The 22,400-nt window shown below is 36.4% G+C and overlaps 2 protein-coding genes and 1 long non-coding RNA gene across 3 annotated transcripts; 1 reads left to right on the top strand and 2 right to left on the bottom strand.

Moving 5' to 3' along the window:
* Positions 1-2,341: 2,341 nt before the first annotated feature.
* Positions 2,342-5,829, top strand: LOC135152641 (uncharacterized). The gene is made up of 2 exons (XR_010292025.1): positions 2,342-2,653; positions 4,470-5,829. It is a non-coding gene; the product is annotated as an uncharacterized LOC135152641 (long non-coding RNA).
* An 8,241-nt stretch (positions 5,830-14,070) lies between these two features.
* Positions 14,071-15,323, bottom strand: LOC135148293 (uncharacterized). The gene is made up of 2 exons (XM_064082754.1): positions 14,634-15,323; positions 14,071-14,538 (listed from the first exon to the last, which is right to left on the bottom strand). Exons 1-2 carry the CDS (start codon positions 15,321-15,323, stop codon positions 14,071-14,073), a joined length of 1,158 nt encoding a protein of 385 aa, XP_063938824.1.
* A 4,864-nt stretch (positions 15,324-20,187) lies between these two features.
* LOC108219237 (uncharacterized) lies at positions 20,188-21,357 on the bottom strand. Its single transcript, XM_017392568.1, has one exon. It carries the CDS (start codon positions 21,355-21,357, stop codon positions 20,188-20,190), a length of 1,170 nt encoding a protein of 389 aa, XP_017248057.1.
* Between the last annotated feature and the right edge of the window lie 1,043 nt (positions 21,358-22,400).

Here is a 22,400-nt window from a genome sequence, read left to right as displayed (position 1 = left end):
GGTTGGTGGTGGAAGGAAGCCACCGAGCAGAGGTTTTAGTCGCCATATGGAGGGAGTGAGGTCGACTGGTGGCCTGTAGCAGCGGCGTTGCCGCTAGAGAGGGATGATGGGAGATGGAGGAAACATTTCAGTAGGGGTGTAATCGAAGAAGGCAGCCGAAATTCGGCCGGGTTTGTACAGATTTGGGCCTCCGCGAGATGAAGTTGCAGCGGCGCATCATCTCTAGAGTAGAGGGAGGCAGAACAGGGTGAGGAACTGGCTGGACAGAGATTGAGGTTGTGATGGTTGCGGCGGTGCAGACGAGTGGAATACATAAGCAGGAGAAAGGAAATTGGTTGTCTGGTTTTGATCGGAGTTATACAGTGGTTCGAAAGAGAAGCAAGGTGAAGTGTATATATGTGGTGAAAGATTATAAGGGTACAGGGGATATGGAAACAAAAGTGGATGGAACAAAGGAGTTCGGATACTGGTGTTAGTAAACATATGTTTATAATAGTTTTAGAGGTCAAGGAATGTGAACAGTGATTTAATTTCAGTATGATACATGCTATATAAATTCCTTCGTGAATTATTATGTTAATCATTTTAAGAAATTGCATTTAGAATTAAATTTTGATTAGTTGTTTCAATTTCAATGGTTGAATATGGTCATTCACTTGCAAGTTGCATTGAATTGAGATAATGATAATAATATATGATATTTCCGGGACTTGCTTGCATCTAGATTTTCATTTGAATAATTATTCGGAGTTAAATATTGGATTGAGATCGAGCAAAGATATTTGAATATTTATTTATACTATTTGGACAGGTAACTGTTGTGCTATTAGTTTTGGGATCACTTAATTTTAGAGGATGTGCTGTCCAAGTTTTATTAGTTTATTTTGACTAAAATCTGAATTGATTTGAGATGTGACTGAATTACAAGTGGATTTGTAATTCAGATTTGTTTGGGTTATTTTCTAAATTGGATTGTAGTCAGGGATATATTGTCACTATGTTAATTGTTTGTATATAATCATATATAAGATTATATACATGATTATTATATTATATTTGTAACATCCCAGATTTTCAGAATTAGTTTATTAATATAGAAATAAATTTTTGAATATTACTATTGGCTTTAATTGATTTCTTCTGATAAGATGAACGGTCTGTGTAATATGAGTATAATTGTGATGTGAATTATAAGGTTAAAGACGGAAGATGCATTCTTATGTTGTGATTTCGTTTATTTTAGCGACCCGGATTTTTTCAAAAAAATTGTTTATCTTTATAAAAGTAATTTTCTTAGAAAGAGAGGAATAAAGTTTAATATGTTATTCTAGTTTAATGTGTTTTCAAAATTTTATATTTAAATTCCGGGTTATTGTTTTATCAATACAGGGTTGTCTTTTCAAAATTATATTTTATATAATTGATTTTAAAGATTTAAAAGGTTGCTATTGTTACATGGCTAAGTGTTGCATGTGGAATTGTGAGTTTAGTTAGTTATGATAATTTAATGTGAATATTGTATGAATTTTGGTGTAAATTGATTTTCTGTAATTGGTATTTATACGTGCTAGAACTGTGGGTTTAATTATTGATATTATCAGAATAAGTCATGTGTTATTTAGATATTTTCAAATGATTTATATATGGATATATGAATATCCTTTCAAAACTTATTTTAAATATTATTTCTGAAAATACAGAGGTTTGTCATGTAAAAGTTAGATGGTTGATATGTGAATATATGTATTACATGATTAAGTGTTACGTGTGTAATGGTCGTGTAACCAGTTATGGTTATTTACGAATATTATTTGATTATTTGGTAAATTATTTGATAACTAGTTTCCATTTTGATTGCTTATATATGTTGCAATCACGAGTTTTCAATTTTCATATTCTCAGAATAAAATATGGAACATTTGGGTATTTTCTAGATAATTTATGAATAATATGTGATATTTATATGAATATTTGTGAGACTTGTGTTATCTGCTTTATTGAATTGACTGCTCATATGTGTTCGGATTTGAGATATTTCAATTTCTATATGATTAGGATAAAATATAGTTTAATTGGATATGTTCATATCGATTATTGGATTGCTATGTGATTTTATAATTGATTTACGGATTTAATCTCGTTTGATTATTAATGATATTAAAATAGTTATTCAGTATTTTGAACCCCGTGGGCGTTCGGGAAAATTTCGCCATTAGGCTATTTGGGACATTCTGAGCATTATTCGTGTTTTAACTTTCTCAATCCGGAGTACGGTTTGCCCCGTAAATGATCCGGTACGGTTTTATTAATATTTTTAAAGTTAATGATTATCTGGTTGTCTCGTAATGCGTGAAGCATATTCCAGGAATATTCCAAAGCATATTCAAGGAATATTCCAAAGCATATTCAAGGAATATTCTCTTATTTTCTTCTATAAATATCCTTTACCAGTTTATTTCGCACGTACAATCATTTCGTCAGTTTCTCTGCACGAATACCGAGAGAAGACGAACGGGTGTTCTTCGTGTTCTTCATATTCAAACGAGGATTTGAAGGCGTTATTGGAATCCGATGGAGGCGTATAAATAGTCAAAACGAAGCTCTCGACGCGTAGAATCTATTTTTAACAACCGTATCAATGCAGATTTCACGGGTAAATCATTATTAATTTTCGAAAATTCGAATTATATGGATTTTAAATATGAATTTTTGCAAACGTGATTGTTTGATTGATTTTATGATTCCATGTTGTAGAGCATCTCCTGCCATTCGTTTTCATATATTATATGTCGATTGTTGACTTCCGTAACATGTAGAAATAAGGGTTTGATTCTTGAGATGTGTTCTTGAATGTTCTTGAAGCTTTTCAATTGAAATTTGGGGGTTTCCTTTCTGTTGATTCTGGGTGTGCATGGCTTATACCATTAGAAAGAGTGTGAAGAGAGGAATCCGGTGGTGGTGTTGGTTTGAGTGGGGGACGCCGGAGTCGGCTTCGCCGGGAGCTTCAAGAAAGCCGCCGCCGGCGGAGCTTTTGCTCCATTTTCCGGCCAATTCCTACGGCCTCTGATGATTCTGAGTATGTGTATACGATGCTAGGAGTGTGTATGAGTGATCTGGAAGCTTTGGTGCGCTTCCGGATGCTGCAGCACCGTCTCCGGCAAGTCAGAGGCCGCCGGCGGTGAAAATTACAGTTTAGTACCCGAAGTTATGAAGATGATGAAGTTGTGGTATCGCAGTTTTGAATCTTGTAAAACAGCCCCTGTAACTTTTGAAAGTTACACTTTAAACCCTGGACAAAAACTTTCAAAAGTTTACAAAATAAACCTTTTGATTTAATTTTCTAAAATTGTTTTATTTAATTATTTTAAATTTCAAAAATAGTTTTTAATTATTTCTTTATTCAAAAATAAATCTAAATTAGTTTCTTAATTAATTTTAATCAGTAATTAACTACTTTAATTGGTCAATTAATTTAAATATTAATTGATTAATTAATTTAGTTGATTATTAATTGATTTTAATTGATTAATTAATTAGATTTAATTGTTTCTTTTGATTTAAAAATTCTGGAAAATAGTTTCGAGCTTTGAATTATTTTTCTAAAATATGTTTGAGGCTCATTAATTGATTTCAAATGATTCTGGATCCGATCTTGAGCAATCGGACTTGAGTATTTACTCAAAAATGGATTCTTTTACCCGTTTTAATTCCGAAAAATGTCTAGAAATTCCAGAAAATTCCCGAAAAATCATTTTGAACCTAAAACTTGATTTGGCATCAATTGGGAGGGGAGACCTAATGTGTATATGTTGTCTGTTATCGGTGTGTGCTGTATTACATGTGTCGAAAGTGGAGTCGAAAACGGTTTTCAGCATAACTTTTGATCGGTAATTCAGAATCGAGTGAAACGAAAAAGAGATTAAAGCTTATAAAGTCTATTTTAATGTGACATAATAATATGGTGGAGTATAGAATGTGAATAATTGTTGTTAAATGTATAGAATATGATTATATGTGATCTAATTGCTATTAATTGATGATTGCATGGACTATCTGGTTGTTCTAGTATTACATACATGTAATAAATGATTGAATGACATAGTGTCGTGTCTTGATAAATGTCGGATAAAAGCATATGGATTATAGTGATTGGTTTTGGTTGGTTGATTGTTGATTGAGATAGGATAACAGGTGGATAGTCTAATAAATAGACGAGACGATGTCGGATTTTCGATAAGATTTATATGATATTTAATTGATAATATGTTATGTGAAATATGATTAGACTATATGGTAGAGTCAAAGCATGATTATGTGTTAAGTGATATTTGATGAGTTTAAAGAGTTATATAAGTGGGTATCGATATACGTGATATGTATATGCGATAGGTTATGCTACCGAGTTGATAAGTAGAGATAAGAATCAATAGATTATTTAGTGATAATGGTAGTATCTTATTCTCGTAAAGGGTTTGGACGAGACGGATACGATCGAAGACGTTCAGAAGGTCAAACGATGTTACAAAGCGAATAAGGAACGAATCGAGTAAACGAAGCAGTGTGGCGAATAGAGTATAGCCAAAGATGGTCTAGAGACTATGATATGCATAGAGTGTGAAAGTGGAAAGATGAAATTGAGATATGAGACTGGAATCAGATTTAAGGCAAGTTTTCCTAAATCCTTCCTCATATATATATTGCATGTTCTGATTATTCTGTCAAGATTATGATATTGTTTATACTGAAACCTTTCTCAAATATACCCTTACTTCTGAGCATGAAACCCATGATTGTTTTCTTCTTCCAAGTTTTGAAAATCCAAACACCTAATTACTCTCAATTTCTATTACAAGTATTCTGATCCATTCTTTCCAATCCTCAAGATATTAAAAATACCAGCTTTACAAATTAATTCAAAGTTCAGACCGTCATTGAAGCATGTGTTGCTCAGGGATAGTTAGAACCTAGAATGAACTGGGATCTTCTTGATTATTCAACCCGCCATTGTCATGCTGGTTTAGCAGGTTAAATTCAGTTGCTTAGCCGATAATGGAGGATACTGAATAATTAGGAATTTCCTGAACTATGATTTATCAAAAGACAGACTATGGTTTATGAAATGTTGATTCCCAAAAGTTGATTTGAAATATTTCTGTTGTTGATAATGATTATGATTCTGTTCTGCTGATTGAATTGTTTATTGATTTCAATTGTTAGAATTGGATTAGTTTTTATAAAATATGTGGACCAGATTCGTGGTCAGACCAGATTCGTGGTCAATTATAGGCCAATGTGTGCCTTGGATCCAGTATAGAGAACAGGGTTGTGTGCCATGTTCGGGGTTAGTGCGTGACTGATCAGCAGCCTAACCTTTGGTTTTTAAGTCAAAATGTGATGAATCCAATTCGACAATTCTTCTGTAAGTTTGAATTCTGATTTCAATTGCTGATAAGAATTGTGAAGTTTTCAATTACATATCCTGAACTTGTGAACCCTGATAAGATATTTCAGGACTATTGTTGCTTATATACACTTGCTGAGCATTGTTGCTCACCCTTGCTATTCCTTTTTAACCATTTCAGAAAAGCTTAAAGGTGAATTGCATAATTGAGATTGCGAATATGGCTAAGGCTAAGCGAGGAGTCAGAGTATAGAGTATACAGAGGACAAGTGGAAATGTTCAGGGAGATTGTCAAGGTTGGTTCTAGATAGAATTGTTGAGATTCAGTTGTAATCATAATTTAAATAGATTGGCAGTGATTCTTCTCATCGAAGATGATCTGAGGTTGTAAGACATTGTTTATTTATAGTGGTTGATTCTAATTTCAATACTGTAACCTGGATGCGATCCTGTTTTTAGGGGGTTAAAGTGTTTTCTTTTAAATCTTTTACTAAAGTTTTCAGGTTTTAAATCCTTTGATTTTATTACCTTTTTCAAAAATACAGGTTTTCAAAAGTGTTTTAGAATGATTTTGTGTGGTGACGTCAGAATCCAGACCCCCGGATTCTCGGGCTGTCACAATATTTATATTTATATAAATATTAAAGCATGTAAATTATCTGATACGTGCTAAGGTGATTATTTGTTAACTTTATGATACTATGTGTATATATTATTGGTATATAATATATTTATATTACGAAGGGTAGTAATATAATTTTGATTCCGCGAATAGACGATGTTCTAGATTGTTCATCAACTCAAGTATTGCTTTGGTATTATATATAGTCTATCGAGATGTGTGCATCAACGACTTTCAGAAGCAAGCAGATAGTGTTGCAAGACAAGTCGGAAATAGTTTGATAAGGCGATATTGTGCCGTGAGATAGGCCAATAGAGTGTAATGATTGCAGTGTAAGCAATTGAGGCCAGCCTAGAATCTTTAGTAGTGTGACTGTGTGTCACCTGTTTTCTGTCAGAGGCAAGTATTTCAACTCCCTCTCTTACTTATGCAAGTTTCTATCTAAGCATGACTTAAAGTTCCCGCAAGCATTCGTACTTTTATGCTGTGATTTAAAATATCTTCTTTCATTTTCTCGAAACATATTTGTGCTACTGCACATAATAAAATATATCTAAATTATTAATATTTCAATAAATTCTTTTTCCTCATTTATTGAAAAAAAGATGAGCCGAAAAAGCTCATAAAATATTTGTTCTGCGATTTTTAACTACTCCATTTTTCTTTGGCTTACATTTTATGAATTATCTTAAAAAGTATCAAGCTTGCAAATTCCTGTTACTTACAGCATCATTTTAAAATGTCTACACTCACATACTGTCTGCATTACTTTTATCAACTGTTGTTTTCTATAAATGTTTCCCCTGAAAAGAACTTTTATTTAAATGTTTAGAAATGCTGAACCGTTAATTTAACGGTTAGTATTATGATTTTGATATAAAACAAGGTTGTCGATTTTTCGATACCTTGCTTATTTTGTGATTGGAAGTACCCTCGGGGACCGACCGCCGGTCCACTTACAATTTAGGCCAATGTGTGCCTTGGATCCCTTAAAATTTGGTGACATGCTTCGTGCATGATCCAGTGCTATCTCGCGACTGATCATCGGCTATAGCATAGCGTGAAATTATTCCAATCCCTTAAAAATGTTGTGGAAGGTTTATATATTAATGCTATTCTTTATTAGCATTAAGTTTTAGAAAAGTTTTACATATTAATTCGAAGTTAATATTGTCGTTGAAGCATTTGTTGCTCAATGATAGTTAGAGCCAAGAATGAGTTAAGATCTTCTTATTTATTCAACTCATCGTTGTCATGCCGGCTCGGCAACTAAATACATGGAAATTTAGTCGACAATGGAGGACACTGAGTATTTAGGGATTTCTTGAACAATGGTTTATATATAGTTGAAGATCAAAAGTTATTTTGAACTTCTCAAATGATTTATTTTTGAAGTTCTTGCAAAGATATTTTTATGAGATTTTCTGCAATGCAAATCAAAATGGTTTTAATGATTTTGAAATGAATCAATTATTTGATTCCAAAATGTTTTCTCATGATAGAAACTTTCTCTCTCTAGTTTGGAATTGCATTATCACTGTTTTGAATATAAATCCATTATTTATTGGATTTTGAAATTTCCTGCATATTATGGATTTACCTTATTGTGCTTTTAAATTTATCTTTTTGAGCATTTTCGCTCACGCTTGCTATTATTTTTAACCCTTTCAGCTAGGGTTTAAGATGATTCATCTGTGTAAGCTGCGCGTAAGAATAATGCCAGGCGAGATTGCCACGAGAATGTCTACCAGAATAGTTCTGGTTAGAATTGAATTATTTCAGTTCAGATGTATAATAGATTTATTTATTGGGTTATCAGTTACTCTTCTTATCGAGGTTTAACTGATAATGTAGTTTAAGTTGTAATAAGATAAGAAGTTTTGATTTCTGATTTCAATGCTGTAACCTATTAGCGATCCAGTTTTTAGGGGGTCAAAGTGATTTTGTTTTAAATCTCTTTTAAAATTTTCAGATTTTCAAATATCTGTTTTACCTTTTTCCGCAAATACAGGCTTTTAAATGATTTTTGTTTTAGTGGCACCAAATCCAGGCCCCCGGATTTTGGGGATGTCACAATTGGTATCAGAGCTATAGGTTATAAGTTATTGAAATTAGAATGTAGGTTACGATAAGAATGTGTTTACTGAAACCTCATATAGAGGTAAGTTAAGACTATTGGTAATAGTCTTTGTCAATAGAACTGAGATTGAGATTGCAGTGTTGGTTCCAAGTAATCATTTTTTTTATAACCTAGTTTTGCAATTGTAGAATCCAGTGATTTGGATATGAGGAGAAATGTGATAAGACATCTTTAGTTTCACATCGTTCAGAGTTTGAGGTTGACTTTCTAAGTAACATGTGGCAGCTAGACTCTTGGAAGAACCTGTCTAGTCTAGAATGTTACTTTTCATCTCTACCACTTCTTGAGTATTGGTAGAGGGTAAATTATTGATTTTCTAGCAATATATATAGAATGAATATGAGATTTGTTGGGTAAGAGATTCTTTGATCTGAGAGTTATATAGAATTCCTGTAAGACTATGTGATATAGTGCTATGAGTAGGCTAGAACGCCAACGCTCTACAATGCTGATTGTATAAAGTTGAAGATGGCTTGTGACCGTGCCAAGCGGGACTTTTTACTAAAGTGGGTTGCGGTAATAGAATCTTTAGAGTCGAATACGAGTCGGCCAGAATATTAGAATATCGAGAAGAATCGTTGGAATCGAAACAAGCTATCAGAAGAATCAATCAAAAAGACAATTGTGATAATGGTGGCAATACCTATTTCATTGTTGGTTATATTGATTATCTTCCCAATCAGGGACTTGTTTTAACATCTCTTTCATAAGATGTTTATTAAAAATAGGATACACTCTCTTGAGCTGTATTACTATACTCGTGTTTACCCATATTTGGGTTGAATTGTGATAGAAGCTGATATCATATACCTATTTATAGGTTGTGTGAGGCCTTGTCAAGTTTGTGATGATTCAAATTTGATTTTCTTCAGGTGATGAATAATTCCTATTTCAAGACATCACCACTTGCTCGTTATTTAAAATTATTTTCCCGGTTATTCTTTTACTCTGGGAATTAGCACCTTTGCAATTTATTCAATTTTATTTAAAGGTGTCCATCCAAGATTGAATTGTCTTGAATCATCGAAAGACAATGATTATTTATTTGATTACTTGATCACTTTCATATTTCTCCACTCCAACTGAGATGAACAACCCTACTTGTAGGGGACACAAGAACTATCTGTCTGTGTGATAGAAGTTTGATGGGACGCCATTACTTGTGTGTTGTGCATTACAAGAAGGCTAATTACCTTTAGTAGTATCTTCATTTAGATACGCAACATTAAGTTCTTTGGATCACATTGATCTCTCAGTAATTCTTAATTTCAAATTAGTTTTGTTTTTGAAACTAATACATATGAAAACTACTTTGATATATCAAATCCGATATATGTTCGATTTTTATGAAACCTGTTTCTCCAATTAATTTTGAGGGTATGCCAGCCAGGTTTGGACGAGCTAATCATGCCAGTTCATTTCCAGATTTCGTACAAGACTACGTTATATAAATCAGATCACGATGCGACTTGCAAGCAATAGCCTGCTCTAGTTCTCTCTTCGCTGATTCCGAGGAAGGAATCCTTATAAGGGGGAAGTCTGTAATGACTCGGGTTTTTATTAATTATTTATTATTTTGTTGGTGATTTTATAAAAAGAGAAGGAATAAAATTTATAGTTTATTCCAATTTGTTGGATTTTGAAAACAAATTTGTGAGTTATTGCAATTATGTGATTATTTGATTTAATTGTGATTATTCAAATGAAAATCTAGATGCAAGCAAGTCCCGGAAATATCATATATTATTATCATTATATCAATTAATGCTATTCTTTATTAGCATTAAGTTTTAGAAAAGTTTTACAGATTAATTCGAAGTTAATATTGTCGTTGAAGCATTTGTTGCTCAATGATAGTTAGAGCCAAGAACGAGTTAAGATCTTCTTATTTATTCAACTCATCGTTGCCATGCCGGCTCGGCAACTAAATACATGGAAATTTAGTCGACAATGGTGGACACTGAGTATTTAGGGATTTCTTGAACAATGGTTTATATATAGTTGAAGATCAAAAGTTATTTTGAACTTCTCAAATGATTTATTTTTGAAGTTCTTGCAAAGATATTTTTATGAGATTTGCTGCAATGCAAATCAAAATGGTTTTAATGATTTTGAAATGAATCAATTATTTGATTCCAAAATGTTTTCTCATGATAGAAACTTTCTCTCTCTAGTTTGGAATTGCATTATCACTGTTTTGAATATAAATCCATTATTTATTGGATTTTGAAATTTCCTGCATATTATGGATTTACCTTATTGTGCTTTTAAATTTATCTTGCTGAGCATTTTCGCTCACGCTTGCTATTATTTTTAACCCTTTCAGCTAGGGTTTAAGATGATTCATCTGTGTAAGCTGCGCGTAAGAATAATGCCAGGCGAGATTACCACGAGAATGTCTACCAGAATAGTTCTGGTTAGAATTGAATTATTTCAGTTCAGATGTATAATAGATTTATTTATTGGGTTATCAATTACTCTTCTTATCGAGGTTTAACTGATAATGTAGTTTAAGTTGTAATAAGATAAGAAGTTTTGAATTCTGATTTCAATGCTGTAACCTATTAGCGATCCAGTTTTTAGGGGGTCAAAGTGATTTTGTTTTAAATCTCTTTTAAAATTTTCAGATTTTCAAATATCTGTTTTACCTTTTTCCGCAAATACAGGCTTTTAAATGATTTTTGTTTTAGTGGCACCAAATCCAGACCCCCGGATTTTGGGGATGTCACAGTTGGTATCAGAGCTATAGGTTATAAGTTATTGAAATTAGAATGTAGGTTACGATAAGAATGTGTTTACTGAAACCTCATATAGAGGTAAGTTAAGACTATTGGTAATAGTCTTTGTCAATAGAACTGAGATTGAGATTGCAGTGTTGGTTCCAAGTAATCATTTTTTTTATAACCTAGTTTTGCAATTGTAGAATCCAGTGATTTGGATATGAGGAGAAATGTGATAAGACATCTTTAGTTTCACATCGTTCAGAGTTTGAGGTTGACTTTCTAAGTAACATGTGGCAGCTAGACTCGTGGAAGAACCTGTCTAGTCTAGAATGTTACTTTTCATCTCTACCACTTCTTGAGTATTGGTAGAGGGTAAATTATTGATTTTCTAGCAATATATATAGAATGAATATGAGATTTGTTGGGTAAGAGATTCTTTGATCTGAGAGTTATATAGAATTCCTGTAAGACTATGTGATATAGTGCTATGAGTAGGCTAGAACGCCAACGCTCTACAATGCTGATTGTATAAAGTTGAAGATGGCTTGTGACCGTGCCTAGCGGGACTTTTTACTAAAGTGGGTTGCGGTAATAGAATCTTTAGAGTCGAATACGAGTCGGCCAGAATATTAGAATATCGAGAAGAATCGTTGGAATCGAAACAAGCTATCAGAAGAATCAATCAAAAAGACAATTGTGATAATGGTGGCAATACCTATTTCATTGTTGGTTATATTGATTATCTTCCCAATCAGGGACTTGTTTTAACATCTCTTTCATAAGATGTTTATTAAAAATAGGATACACTCTCTTGAGCTGTATTACTATACTCGTGTTTACCCATATTTGGGTTGAATTGTGATAGAAGCTGATATCATATACCTATTTATAGGTTGTGTGAGGCCTTGTCAAGTTTGTGATGATTCAAATTTGATTTTCTTCAGGTGATGAATAATTCCTATTTCAAGACATCACCACTTGCTCGTTATTTAAAATTATTTTCCCGGTTATTCTTTTACTCTGGGAATTAGCACCTTTGCAATTTATTCAATTTTATTTAAAGGTGTCCATCCAAGATTGAATTGTCTTGAATCATCGAAAGACAATGATTATTTATTTGATTACTTGATCACTTTCATATTTCTCCACTCCAACTGAGATGAACAACCCTACTTGTAGGGGACACAAGAACTATCTGTCTGTGTGATAGAAGTTTGATGGGACGCCATTACTTGTGTGTTGTGCATTACAAGAAGGCTAATTACCTTTAGTAGTATCTTCATTTAGATACGCAACATTAAGTTCTTTGGATCACATTGATCTCTCAGTAATTCTTAATTTCAAATTAGTTTGGTTTTTGAAACTAATACATATGAAAACTACTTTGATATATCAAATCCGATATATGTTCGATTTTTATGATTCCTGTTTCTCAAGTAATTTTGAGGGTATGCCAGCCAGGTTTGGACGAGCTAATCATGCCAGTTCATTTCCAGATTTCGTACAAGACTACGTTATATAAATCAGATCACGATGCGACTTGCAAGCAATAGCCTGCTCTAGTTCTCTCTTCGCTGATTCCGAGGAAGGAATCCTTATAAGGGGGAAGTCTGTAATGACTCGGGTTTTTATTAATTATTTATTATTTTGTTGGTGATTTTATAAAAAGAGAAGGAATAAAATTTATAGTTTATTCCAATTTGTTGGATTTTGAAAACAAATTTGTGAGTTATTGCAGTTATGTGATTATTTGATTTAATTGTGGTACATGTTAAATGAGCAAGAGAAGCAAGGTGAAGTGTATATATGTGGTGAAAGATTTTGAGGGTACAGGGGATATGGAAATAAAAGTGGATGGAACAAAGGAGTTCGGATACTGGTGTTAGTAAACATATGTTCATAGTAGTTTTAGAGGTCAAGGAATGTGAACAGTGATTTAATTTCAGTATGATACATGCTATATAAATTCCTTCGTGAATTATTATGTTAATCATTTTAAGAAATTGCATTTAGAATTAAATTCTGATTAGTTGTTTCAATTTCAATGGTTGAATATGGTCATTCACTTGCAAGTTGCATTGAATTGAGATAATGATAATAACATATGATATTTCCGGGACTTGCTTACAGGCTTTTAAATGATTTTTGTTTTAGTGGCACCAAATCCAGACCCCCGGATTTTGGGGATGTCACAGTGGCTCTGCCATATACTTCTTCAACTGCTCAAAGGCCTCCTGGCTCTCACTTGTCCATTCAAAATCTTTAACTTTCTTCAAAGCCTTAAAGAATGGCAAGCACTTATCCCTGGACTTCGAGATGAAATGTCCTAGTGCCGCGATTCTTCCTGTTAACTTTTGAACATCTTTTATAGATTTAGGTGGTTCTATATCAAGGATGGCTTTTATCTTGTCGGGGTTGGCCTCAATCCCACGTTTTTGAGACCATCAGACCCAAAAATTTTCCAGATCCAACTCCAAAGGCACACTTGGTTGGATTCAACATCATCTTATGTGTCCTCAAGACTTCAAAAGCCTCTCTCAGGTGCTCAAGGTGATCAGCTTTGTTCAAGCTCTTCACTAGCATATTATCAACATAGACCTCCATGGTTTTTCCAATCAGATGTTTGAACATCTTATTTGCTAGGCGTTGATATGTGGATCTTGCATTCTTTAAACCAAACCAAATAACAAAAGATACCAAAATCAGTGATGAATGATACCGTAGGAATGTCGTCCTTATTCATTCGGATCTGGTTGTATCCACTAAAGCCATCCATAAAGCTTAACATCTCGTGCCCAGCTGTGGCATCGATCAGAGTATCTATTCTTGGGAGGGGAAAATAGTCCTTAGGACAATCATCATTCAAATCTGTGAAGTCTACACACATCCTCCACTTTCCATTAGCTTTCTTGACCATGACCGGGTTGACTAGCCATTCTGGGAATTGGATTTCCTCTATAATACCTGCTTCCAAAAGCTTATCGACCTCCTGTTTTATGGTTTCTTACCCCTCAGGGGCAAAACTTCTCTTCTTTTTTTTCACGGGTTTTCTATCTGGGTTCACATTAAGTGTGTGTGTCATAAAGAGGGGATCAATCCCTGGCATATCAGTAGTGGTCCACGCAAACACATCCCGGTTATTCCTCAAGAATTTCACAAATTCGGATTTCATATCTCCGGGGAGTTACGCCCCTAAATAGGTCATCTTCTCGGGCTCATCTGGATATAGGGAGATGGGAACTAAGTCCTCAGCAGGATTCCCTCTCCTTTCCTCTTCTTCTCGGACATCCAAGTCCTCAATTGGGAGAACCTGCCCCCCGGTCCCTCCAGACTTCAGAGCCCCCACATAACAACTTCTAGCCATTTTTTGATCTTCTATTTCTTCTCCCACTCCGTTCTTGGTAGGGAATTTGATCTTCAAGTGGTAGGTGGATGGGATGGCTTTAAAAGCATGTATCCCAGTCCTCCCAAGGATAGCATTGTAGGTTGATGAAGCCTTAACGACCAAAAAATTCAGCATACATGTGGCCTGTCTAGGCTCGGTGCCCATTGTCACGGGTAGTTGGATCATACCTTCAATTTTTGTCTCCACGTTATCAAAGCCGTATATAGGCATATCTGAAGGTGTCAATTGCGAATCAGAATATCCCATCTTCTCATATGCATCATGAAATAAGATATCTACTGAGGCTCCACTGTCAACGAGTACCCTTTTTACAGAAGAGTTTCAATCACCGGGGTGATTACCAAAGGATCATCATGGGGAAATTTCACTCTGTCAAGATCTAAATTGTCGAATGCTAGAGCAAACTCAATTTTTGCCCTCTTCGGGGGCTCTCCAACAATGCACATCACTTCACGAGCATAAGCTTTTTGTGAGTTACTAGATAGGCCTTCTGCGGTCGGTCCTCCAGAGATTATATTGATCACAGGCCCTCTAGGCTGGTTTCCCTTATCCCTATCATCGTTGTCTTTTCCACGATTATCATTGTCACGGGGATTCCTGTCTGTATCCCTCGTATACCTGGACAACTTGCCTTTCTGGATCAAAAAATTAATCTCATCCTTCAACTGCCGACAATCATCGGTCTTATGTCCTGTATCCTTATGAAACCTGCAGTACAAGTCCATGTTTCTCTTTTCGGGGTCAGTCATAATAGGCTTCGGCCATCGAACACTTCCATCTTTCTCAATTTCTATCAGGATCTGACTCCTAGGGGCATTCAGCCTTGCATACACAGTGAACCTCGGTCCTGCTCTCTTTTTGGTCGGGGACTTATCATCATCCCCTGACTTAGAATACTTACTATCCGCGTTGTACTCGGTGTCGTTTCCACGTTTTTTTGGGTTCGGGGACGGTCCCTGGTTATTCTGGGATTTCTTCAGGCTTTCCTCAGCCTTGATATACTTCCCGGCCCTCTCCTGGAGCTGATTCATGTTTTCAAGGGCCCTCTTGGCTAGTGATCGGCGGAAATTATCATCCGTGGTTCCTTGCTATAGGGCAATCATTGCGACTTTCTGGTCTAAATCCGGGACCGTGAGCGCCTCCTTAGTGAACCTATTCATATTGTCTCTGAGGGATTCGTTCCCGCCTTGGTGAAGGTTCATCAACGAGGCTGAACTCTTAGCGTGGGCCTTACTCCCAATAAACTGGCCTATGAAAGCTCGGCTCAAATCTCCAAACGAGGATATAGAGTTAGGGGGTAGTCGACTATACTAGTGCCGTGCCATCCCGCTCAAGGTTTGCGGAAAGGCTCGACACTTAATGGCCTCTGGGACTGGTTGCAACAGCAATGCATTCATGAAGGTTCGTACATGATTCGCGGGGTCACTCGTTCCATCATACGCCTTAATAGTGGGCAACTTGAACTTCCGAGAAATCCTTGCTGCCATGATCTCCTCGGTGAATGGGGGGATCGGGTTATCTGGATCACCTGCAGCCAACAAGTGAATTCTATTCATACCTTCGTTCTGAGGGTTTTCAGTCTGTTGCCGAGGTTCGGGCGGTGGCTGCCTGTCCTAGTGTCCCGCCCTGTCTCTTTTCAGCTGAACTATCTCCTGTTCATAAGCTCGAATTCTGGCTTTGTACTCCTGGTCCGTGACTGATGGTGTGGTGGTGACGGGATTCGAGGTTCCAGCGGTGACCTGAGAAGAGGGTGGATCCTGGGTTGCAGTGTTGTCTCCGTTTGAAGGAGCATGAATTTCTGAGCATAATCTGGTGGACACCATGGTTGTTGTCTTCTTCCCACAGACGGCGCCAAATGTTATGGATCAAAAATCAAGGGGCGAGCTTCGTGCTTTTTGACTGATCTCGTGAGTCGGAACTCAGACGGGTCCTTACGAGGTGCCTACGTATCCTCAGCTGGGTGAAGAATCAAGTCAAAAAACGTAGTTCTGGTTTGGAGGGGTAGAGCCCTTTATATAGATGTCTTAGGGTTAGAGACTGATTAGAAGTAGGATCCCTAGTGTTATAGTCCTAGTAGAAATAGGTATTTGAGTCAGATATAGGATATGACTGATCCCTGATCCTTATCTTGAGCTGCTGGAGGTTATCTAGGACTCTAGATAGTTATCCACGAAATTTAGAGTTCTCGTAGGACTCTCGGAGTCCTGGACTCATCAGTCAGACTCCTAGTAGGACTAGGATTCGAGTTCTGGGCCCTGGCCGGGCTGGGGGCTCGAGCCTTGAGATTGGGCAGCCCACGTTTCCTAAACGTGGATGCCCAACGGGCTTTTTATAACCTCAATCTGCTAGTTACGAATTTTGGGTGTTAAACCCATAATCCGGGCCTCATACTCAGGCCTTTAATCAGACCCAGGCTCAAAATAACCCACTAATTTTTAGGGCCAATTTCAGACCCATATCAGTATCGATAGTGGACAGTGAATAATTTAATCATCAATTTCTGATGAAAAATTATATTTTCGTACCTCTTTTTGTCAAATAAATTTGAACATATGTTTGAATCACAAACAAACTATTAAGTTTGACTAATACCGAATTGTCTAAACAACTGATCAACAATAATAGATAATAAAATTGCAGTAAAAAGTCACAATATATGATTGATTGAAGTTTTGATCTTTCTTTACAGATAATCAATTTCATCTTTGTTTTCATCAGGTTTTCTCTTCTCGATAATCGCTTTAATTAGTCTTGAAAATTGTGATTCTTGAGTTGCATTTCGCTATTCATCATAACTTAAAACTCATCATAAAAGTTTCAAATTAAAGTGAATTCATTAAATATCTTTATCTGTTCAATAAGATTTGCATTTAAAGTAGAATACGAACAGTTTTAACATAATAATCAAGTAAATTGTCTAAGTATTTCATACATCAAAAATCATCTAATAGTGATGTCTTCAAATAGGATTTACATACCTAAACTTCTTGGAGAAATATATGAATAACATCATGTATCATGAAAATGTATTAACATTTAACATAGATGCGGATGGGGTTTTGGATGTTACTGGACAAGGAAAACCTAGGCTTTTAAGAACCAGAGGCTTCCACTTTCTTTTCTTTTTCTACAGACTTGGAGGTTTCTACCTTTTCTCCTTTCAAAGATTTTTCCATCTGATCTGGGTTTGAAATCGGCCCTAAAAATTATTAGGTTATTTTGAGCCCAGGTGTGATGAAAGGCATGAGTTCTGGGTTTATCACCCAGAATTCATAGCTAGCAGATTGAGGTTATAAAAAGCCCGCTCCACGTTTGAGAAACGTGGGCTGTCCGATCTCAAGGCACGAGCCCCCAACCCGGCCAGGGCCCAAAACTCGAATCCTAGTCCTCCTAGGAGTCTGACTGATGAGTCCAGGACTCCAAGAGTCCTACAAGAACTCTGAATTTCATAGATAACTATCTAGAGTCCTAGATAACCATCAGCAGCTCAAGATAAGGATCAGGGATCAGTCCTATCCTATCTCTGACCCAAACACCTACTTCTACTAGGACTCTAACACCAGGGATCCTACTTATAATCGGTCGCTAACCCTGAGACATCTATATAAAAGGCTCTACCTCTCCAAACTAGAACTATGTTTTTGACTTGATTCTTCACCCAACTTAAGATACGTAGGCATCTCGACCTCGAGATTAGTCAAAAAAGCACGAAGCTCAGGTTTTGATCCATAACATTTGGTGCCGTCTGTGTGAAGAAGACAACAACCATGGTATCCACCAGATTTCGCTCAGAAGTTCATGCTCCTTCAACCGGAGACAACACCGCAACCCAGGATCCACCCTTTTCTCAGGTCACCATTGGAACCTCAAATCCCGTCACCGCCACACCACCAGTCACGTTGACCCTTGCTGGCAATGGCAAAACCACCACTGCTCAAACCTCAGTTCCATTGATTTTCGGCACGGTGCTCCCTATGACTAGTGTTGTGGCAATAGCCACAGATTTTGGGACTCATTACTCAACAGTCGTGACGACCACAAGGGGACTAACAAATGAGTATGTAGTTTATACGGACAACTCCTCTAAAGATTCAGAGAGGGACAATGATATTCCCCCACGAAGAAGGAGAGACAAAAACTAGAGCCGAGGCTCCCAGCACAACTCTAGGCAGAATAACCCCGAGTCCCGTCGACCTACGGACCAAGAGTACGAAGCCAGGATTCGAGCTTTTGACGAGGAGATAGTTCAATCGAAGAGAGACATGGCGGCACACAATGCCAAGCTGCAACAACCCGACCCTCGACCAAGGACTGAAAACCCTCAAAACTCAGGTATGAATAGAATTCACTTGTTGGCTGCAGGTGATCCAGATAACCCAATCCCCCATTCACCGAGGAGATCATGGTAGCAAGGATTTCTCGAAAGTTAAAATTACCCACTATTAAGGCGTATGATGGAACGGGGGACCCTGTGAATCATGTACGAACCTTCATGAATACATTGCTGTTGCAACCAGTCACAGAGGCCATCAAGTGTCGAGCCTTTTCCTAAACCTTGAGCAGGATGGCACAGCTCTGGTATAGCCGACTACCCCCTAACTCTATATTCTCGTTTGATGATTTGTGTTGATCTTTCATAGGCCAGTTTATTGGGAGAAATACCCGCGACAAGAGTTCAGCTTCGTTGATGAACCTTCAGCAAGGCTGGATTGAATCCCTTCGAGACTATATGAATAGGTTCACCAAGGAGGCGCTTAAAGTCCCGGATTTAGATAGAAAGTAGCAATGATTGCCCTACAACAAGGAACTACGGATGACAATTTCCGCCGATGACTAGCTAAGAGGGCCCCTGACAACATGATCGAGCTCCAGGAGAGAGCCGGGAAGTATATTAAAGCTGAGGAAAGCCCGAAGAAATCCCAGAGTAACCAGGGACCGACCACGAACCCAAAGAAACGTGGAAACGACACCGAGTACAACGTGGATAATAAATATTCGAAGACAGGGGATGGTGATAAGTCCCCCACCAAAAAGAGAGCAGGATCAAGGTTCACTGAGTATGCAAGGCTGAATGCCCTTAGGATTCAGATCCTGATTGAGATTGAGAAAGAGGGAAGTGTTCGATGGCTGAAGCCTATTAGGACTGACCCTGAAATGAGAAACAAGGACTTGTACTACAGGTTTCATAAGGATATGGGACATAAGACCGATGATTGTCGGTAGTTGAAGGGTGAGATTGAGTTTTTGATCTGGAAAGGCAAGTTGTCATGGTATACTAGGGATGCAGATAGGAATCCCGTCACAATGATAATCGTGAAAAAGACAACGATGATTGGGATAAGAGAAACCAGACTAGAGGGCCTGTGATCAATGTAATCTCTGGAGGACCGACCGCAGCATGCCTGTCTAGTAACTCACGAAAAGCTTATACTCATGAAGTGATGTGCATTGTTGGAGAGCCCCGAAGAACGCCAAGGTTGAGGTTGCACTAAACTTTGATGATTCTGACTTGGAAGGGGTAAAGTTCCCCCATGATGACCCGTTCGTGATAAATCCCGTTATTGGAAACTCATCTGTTAAGAGAGTTCTTGTAGTCAATGGAGCTTCTGTAGACCTCCTCTTCTATGATGCTTATGAGAAGATTTATAAAAAATTTCTCTATTTTCTTGATTTCTTTATGAGAAGTAGCTTTTTCATCACAAATAGGATTAGAAGAAACACTTTTTGATATCTTTACATGTTTATCAGCATTTGTTTTCACAATAATCTCATTAAGACTTCCTTTCTTAACTTGATTTTTATCATCTTCAAATCTGTATACTAGACCTTCTAGTCCTGATCTCGTAGACACAGTTTCATACAATCTCTTCCTTGTGCTAACCTATTCTTTATCCTTTATTTTTCATCTGCTGGTTCTATTTCTAGTTGGTCATATTTTAGTCTAAACATGGATTCTGAGTTCTTAGTAACTTTACAGTCATTTTTCAGTTCATTCATCACAACTAGTTCACTTTCTAAGAAGTTTCTCATTTTGCATTCATCTATTTCACTTCTTAGTCTAGTATTCTCTAGTGTTTGAGTTTTAAAACTAACATGCAATGAACTTAAGAATGATTTTAGTTTATAGGTATCATCAATATCAAAGTTGTAAATTGGCTCTTGTACCTTAGGTGTAGAGGAATCATCGGTGGTTTGAGTTTGTTCAAAGCTTGCCCCCAGAGCATAGTTCACATCTTCTCCTTCTGATTCAGATGATGATTCCATCCAATATTTAGTTGAAGTGAAGAGTGATTTTCCTTTCCCTCCATCCATCCTTAGCTTTTTGCTGTCTTGTGCATAGTGTCCTATGTTATCACAGTTAAAACACTTAATCTTTGACCAATCAACTTTGCTTCTTTTGATTTCATTTGATGATCCAGAAGAATTTTCTTTGAATTGATCCTTCTTTTTACGTCTTCCAAACTTTACTTTCCGTAGTCCTTGGGCTATACATGCCATGATCTCTTGCATCTTAGCTTCATCGGAACTATCATCTACATTATCTCCGGATGATTCATCAGGAACTGATAAGATGTCAGTATCTGATACTTGATACCTGATCCGATTTCTAGGCTTTTCAGCGTAGCTTCTCTGGTCTTTTCTTACACTTGCTCTTAAGGCTAATGACCTTAGTCTATTCTCCTTCCCGGCTTTGCTTTGTTGAACCTCTAGTTCATGAGTCTTTAGTATTCCATATACTTCATCAAAAGACACAATGCTTAGATCATACAAATGTCTTATGATTGAAGTTTGTGTATCCCATTTCTCAGGCAGTGATCTGAGAAACTTAGTGTTGGAATCTTCGGAATCATATTCTTTTCCAGCAAGAGATAGGTTATTCATCAAAGTAAGAAATCGATCATCTGAGTCTGTGAGATCTTCATCAGGATTTGTCTCATATCTTTCATACTCTTGTATGTGTAGTACCTTTCGCTTCTTTTTGATATTTTTAGTTCCTTGACATTGAGTCTCTAATTTATCCCATATCTCTTTCGAGGGTTTACATGCAATTACTCGATTTGACATTGCTTTGGCAAACCTACTTTTCTTAGTCTAGATCTTGACGAGTATTAATCATTGGAAGGCATCTGATTAACTTACTTTTTAATCAGGGATTTTATTAAAACGACCATGATCCTGTCACAAAGAGATCCTAAATTTTCCCTTGAATTAAATATTTCAAATCAATACTCTTTGATTAGTTGAAAACCTGACTTGAGGTGTTGCCACAACGGCTATACTTAAAAACCCTAAATCCGACGGAATCTTCCTCTCATTGAATACCGAAAATCCATATTTAATTCCGTGTTTCATAAACACAAGAATCTCATGATCGTTGTAAAATTTTAAAATCATAAATCTTTACAGATTTTATCTTGTTTAGCAGGCATGGCATGGGTGTCGTATCTAATACATTCACCCTTAATCTAATTAAGCATGCATAATTATCACTGCTATACACATACATTCATCACATGGCATATATATGTAAAGTGAAAAAGTAAATGTGGTTGGTTATGGCTTCATCCAATGTGATCTTCATCAAGTTAATGACAAAGATCTAGGTCAGTCAAAGGTGGAAAATATAAATACAACCTAACTATTACATCATATGTCTTCTTCCTTGGACTACCTCCTTGTGTGTCCTCCTTGATCCATCTCCATGGAACTGCCTTTTTTGATCTTCAAGTCTTCGTTTACATTACATCAATAAATTTAAAACTAATCTAATGAACTTACAAGAAGAACTCTAGTTACATTTGAGATTTAATAATTACAAGATCATAACGACATGCAAGTCGTATTTATAAACCAAAACCACCAACCTATTGGTCATAAGCCATAACCATCCACCATGCTCAAATAACAATTAAGAACATGTCAAATCATATAATCAGATCATACCATATCAAATATATCATGATCCGATCATAAAAATCAAATAATGCAAAAATCAGAAAAATCAGAATCAAATCTGATAACATTAAATCGCTGATTACATGAACTAAACGGCGTCAAACGCCTTACAGACGCGTTGATGATGGCATTAGCCAAGCCATTAGTTGTGT

The sequence above is a fragment of the Daucus carota genome, chromosome 1 (assembly GCF_001625215.2).
Source record: "Daucus carota subsp. sativus chromosome 1, DH1 v3.0, whole genome shotgun sequence".
NCBI lineage: Eukaryota > Viridiplantae > Streptophyta > Magnoliopsida > Apiales > Apiaceae > Daucus > Daucus carota.
The sequence above is the reverse complement of the archived record's forward strand: the minus strand, read 5'-3'. Positions and strand labels throughout refer to the sequence as shown.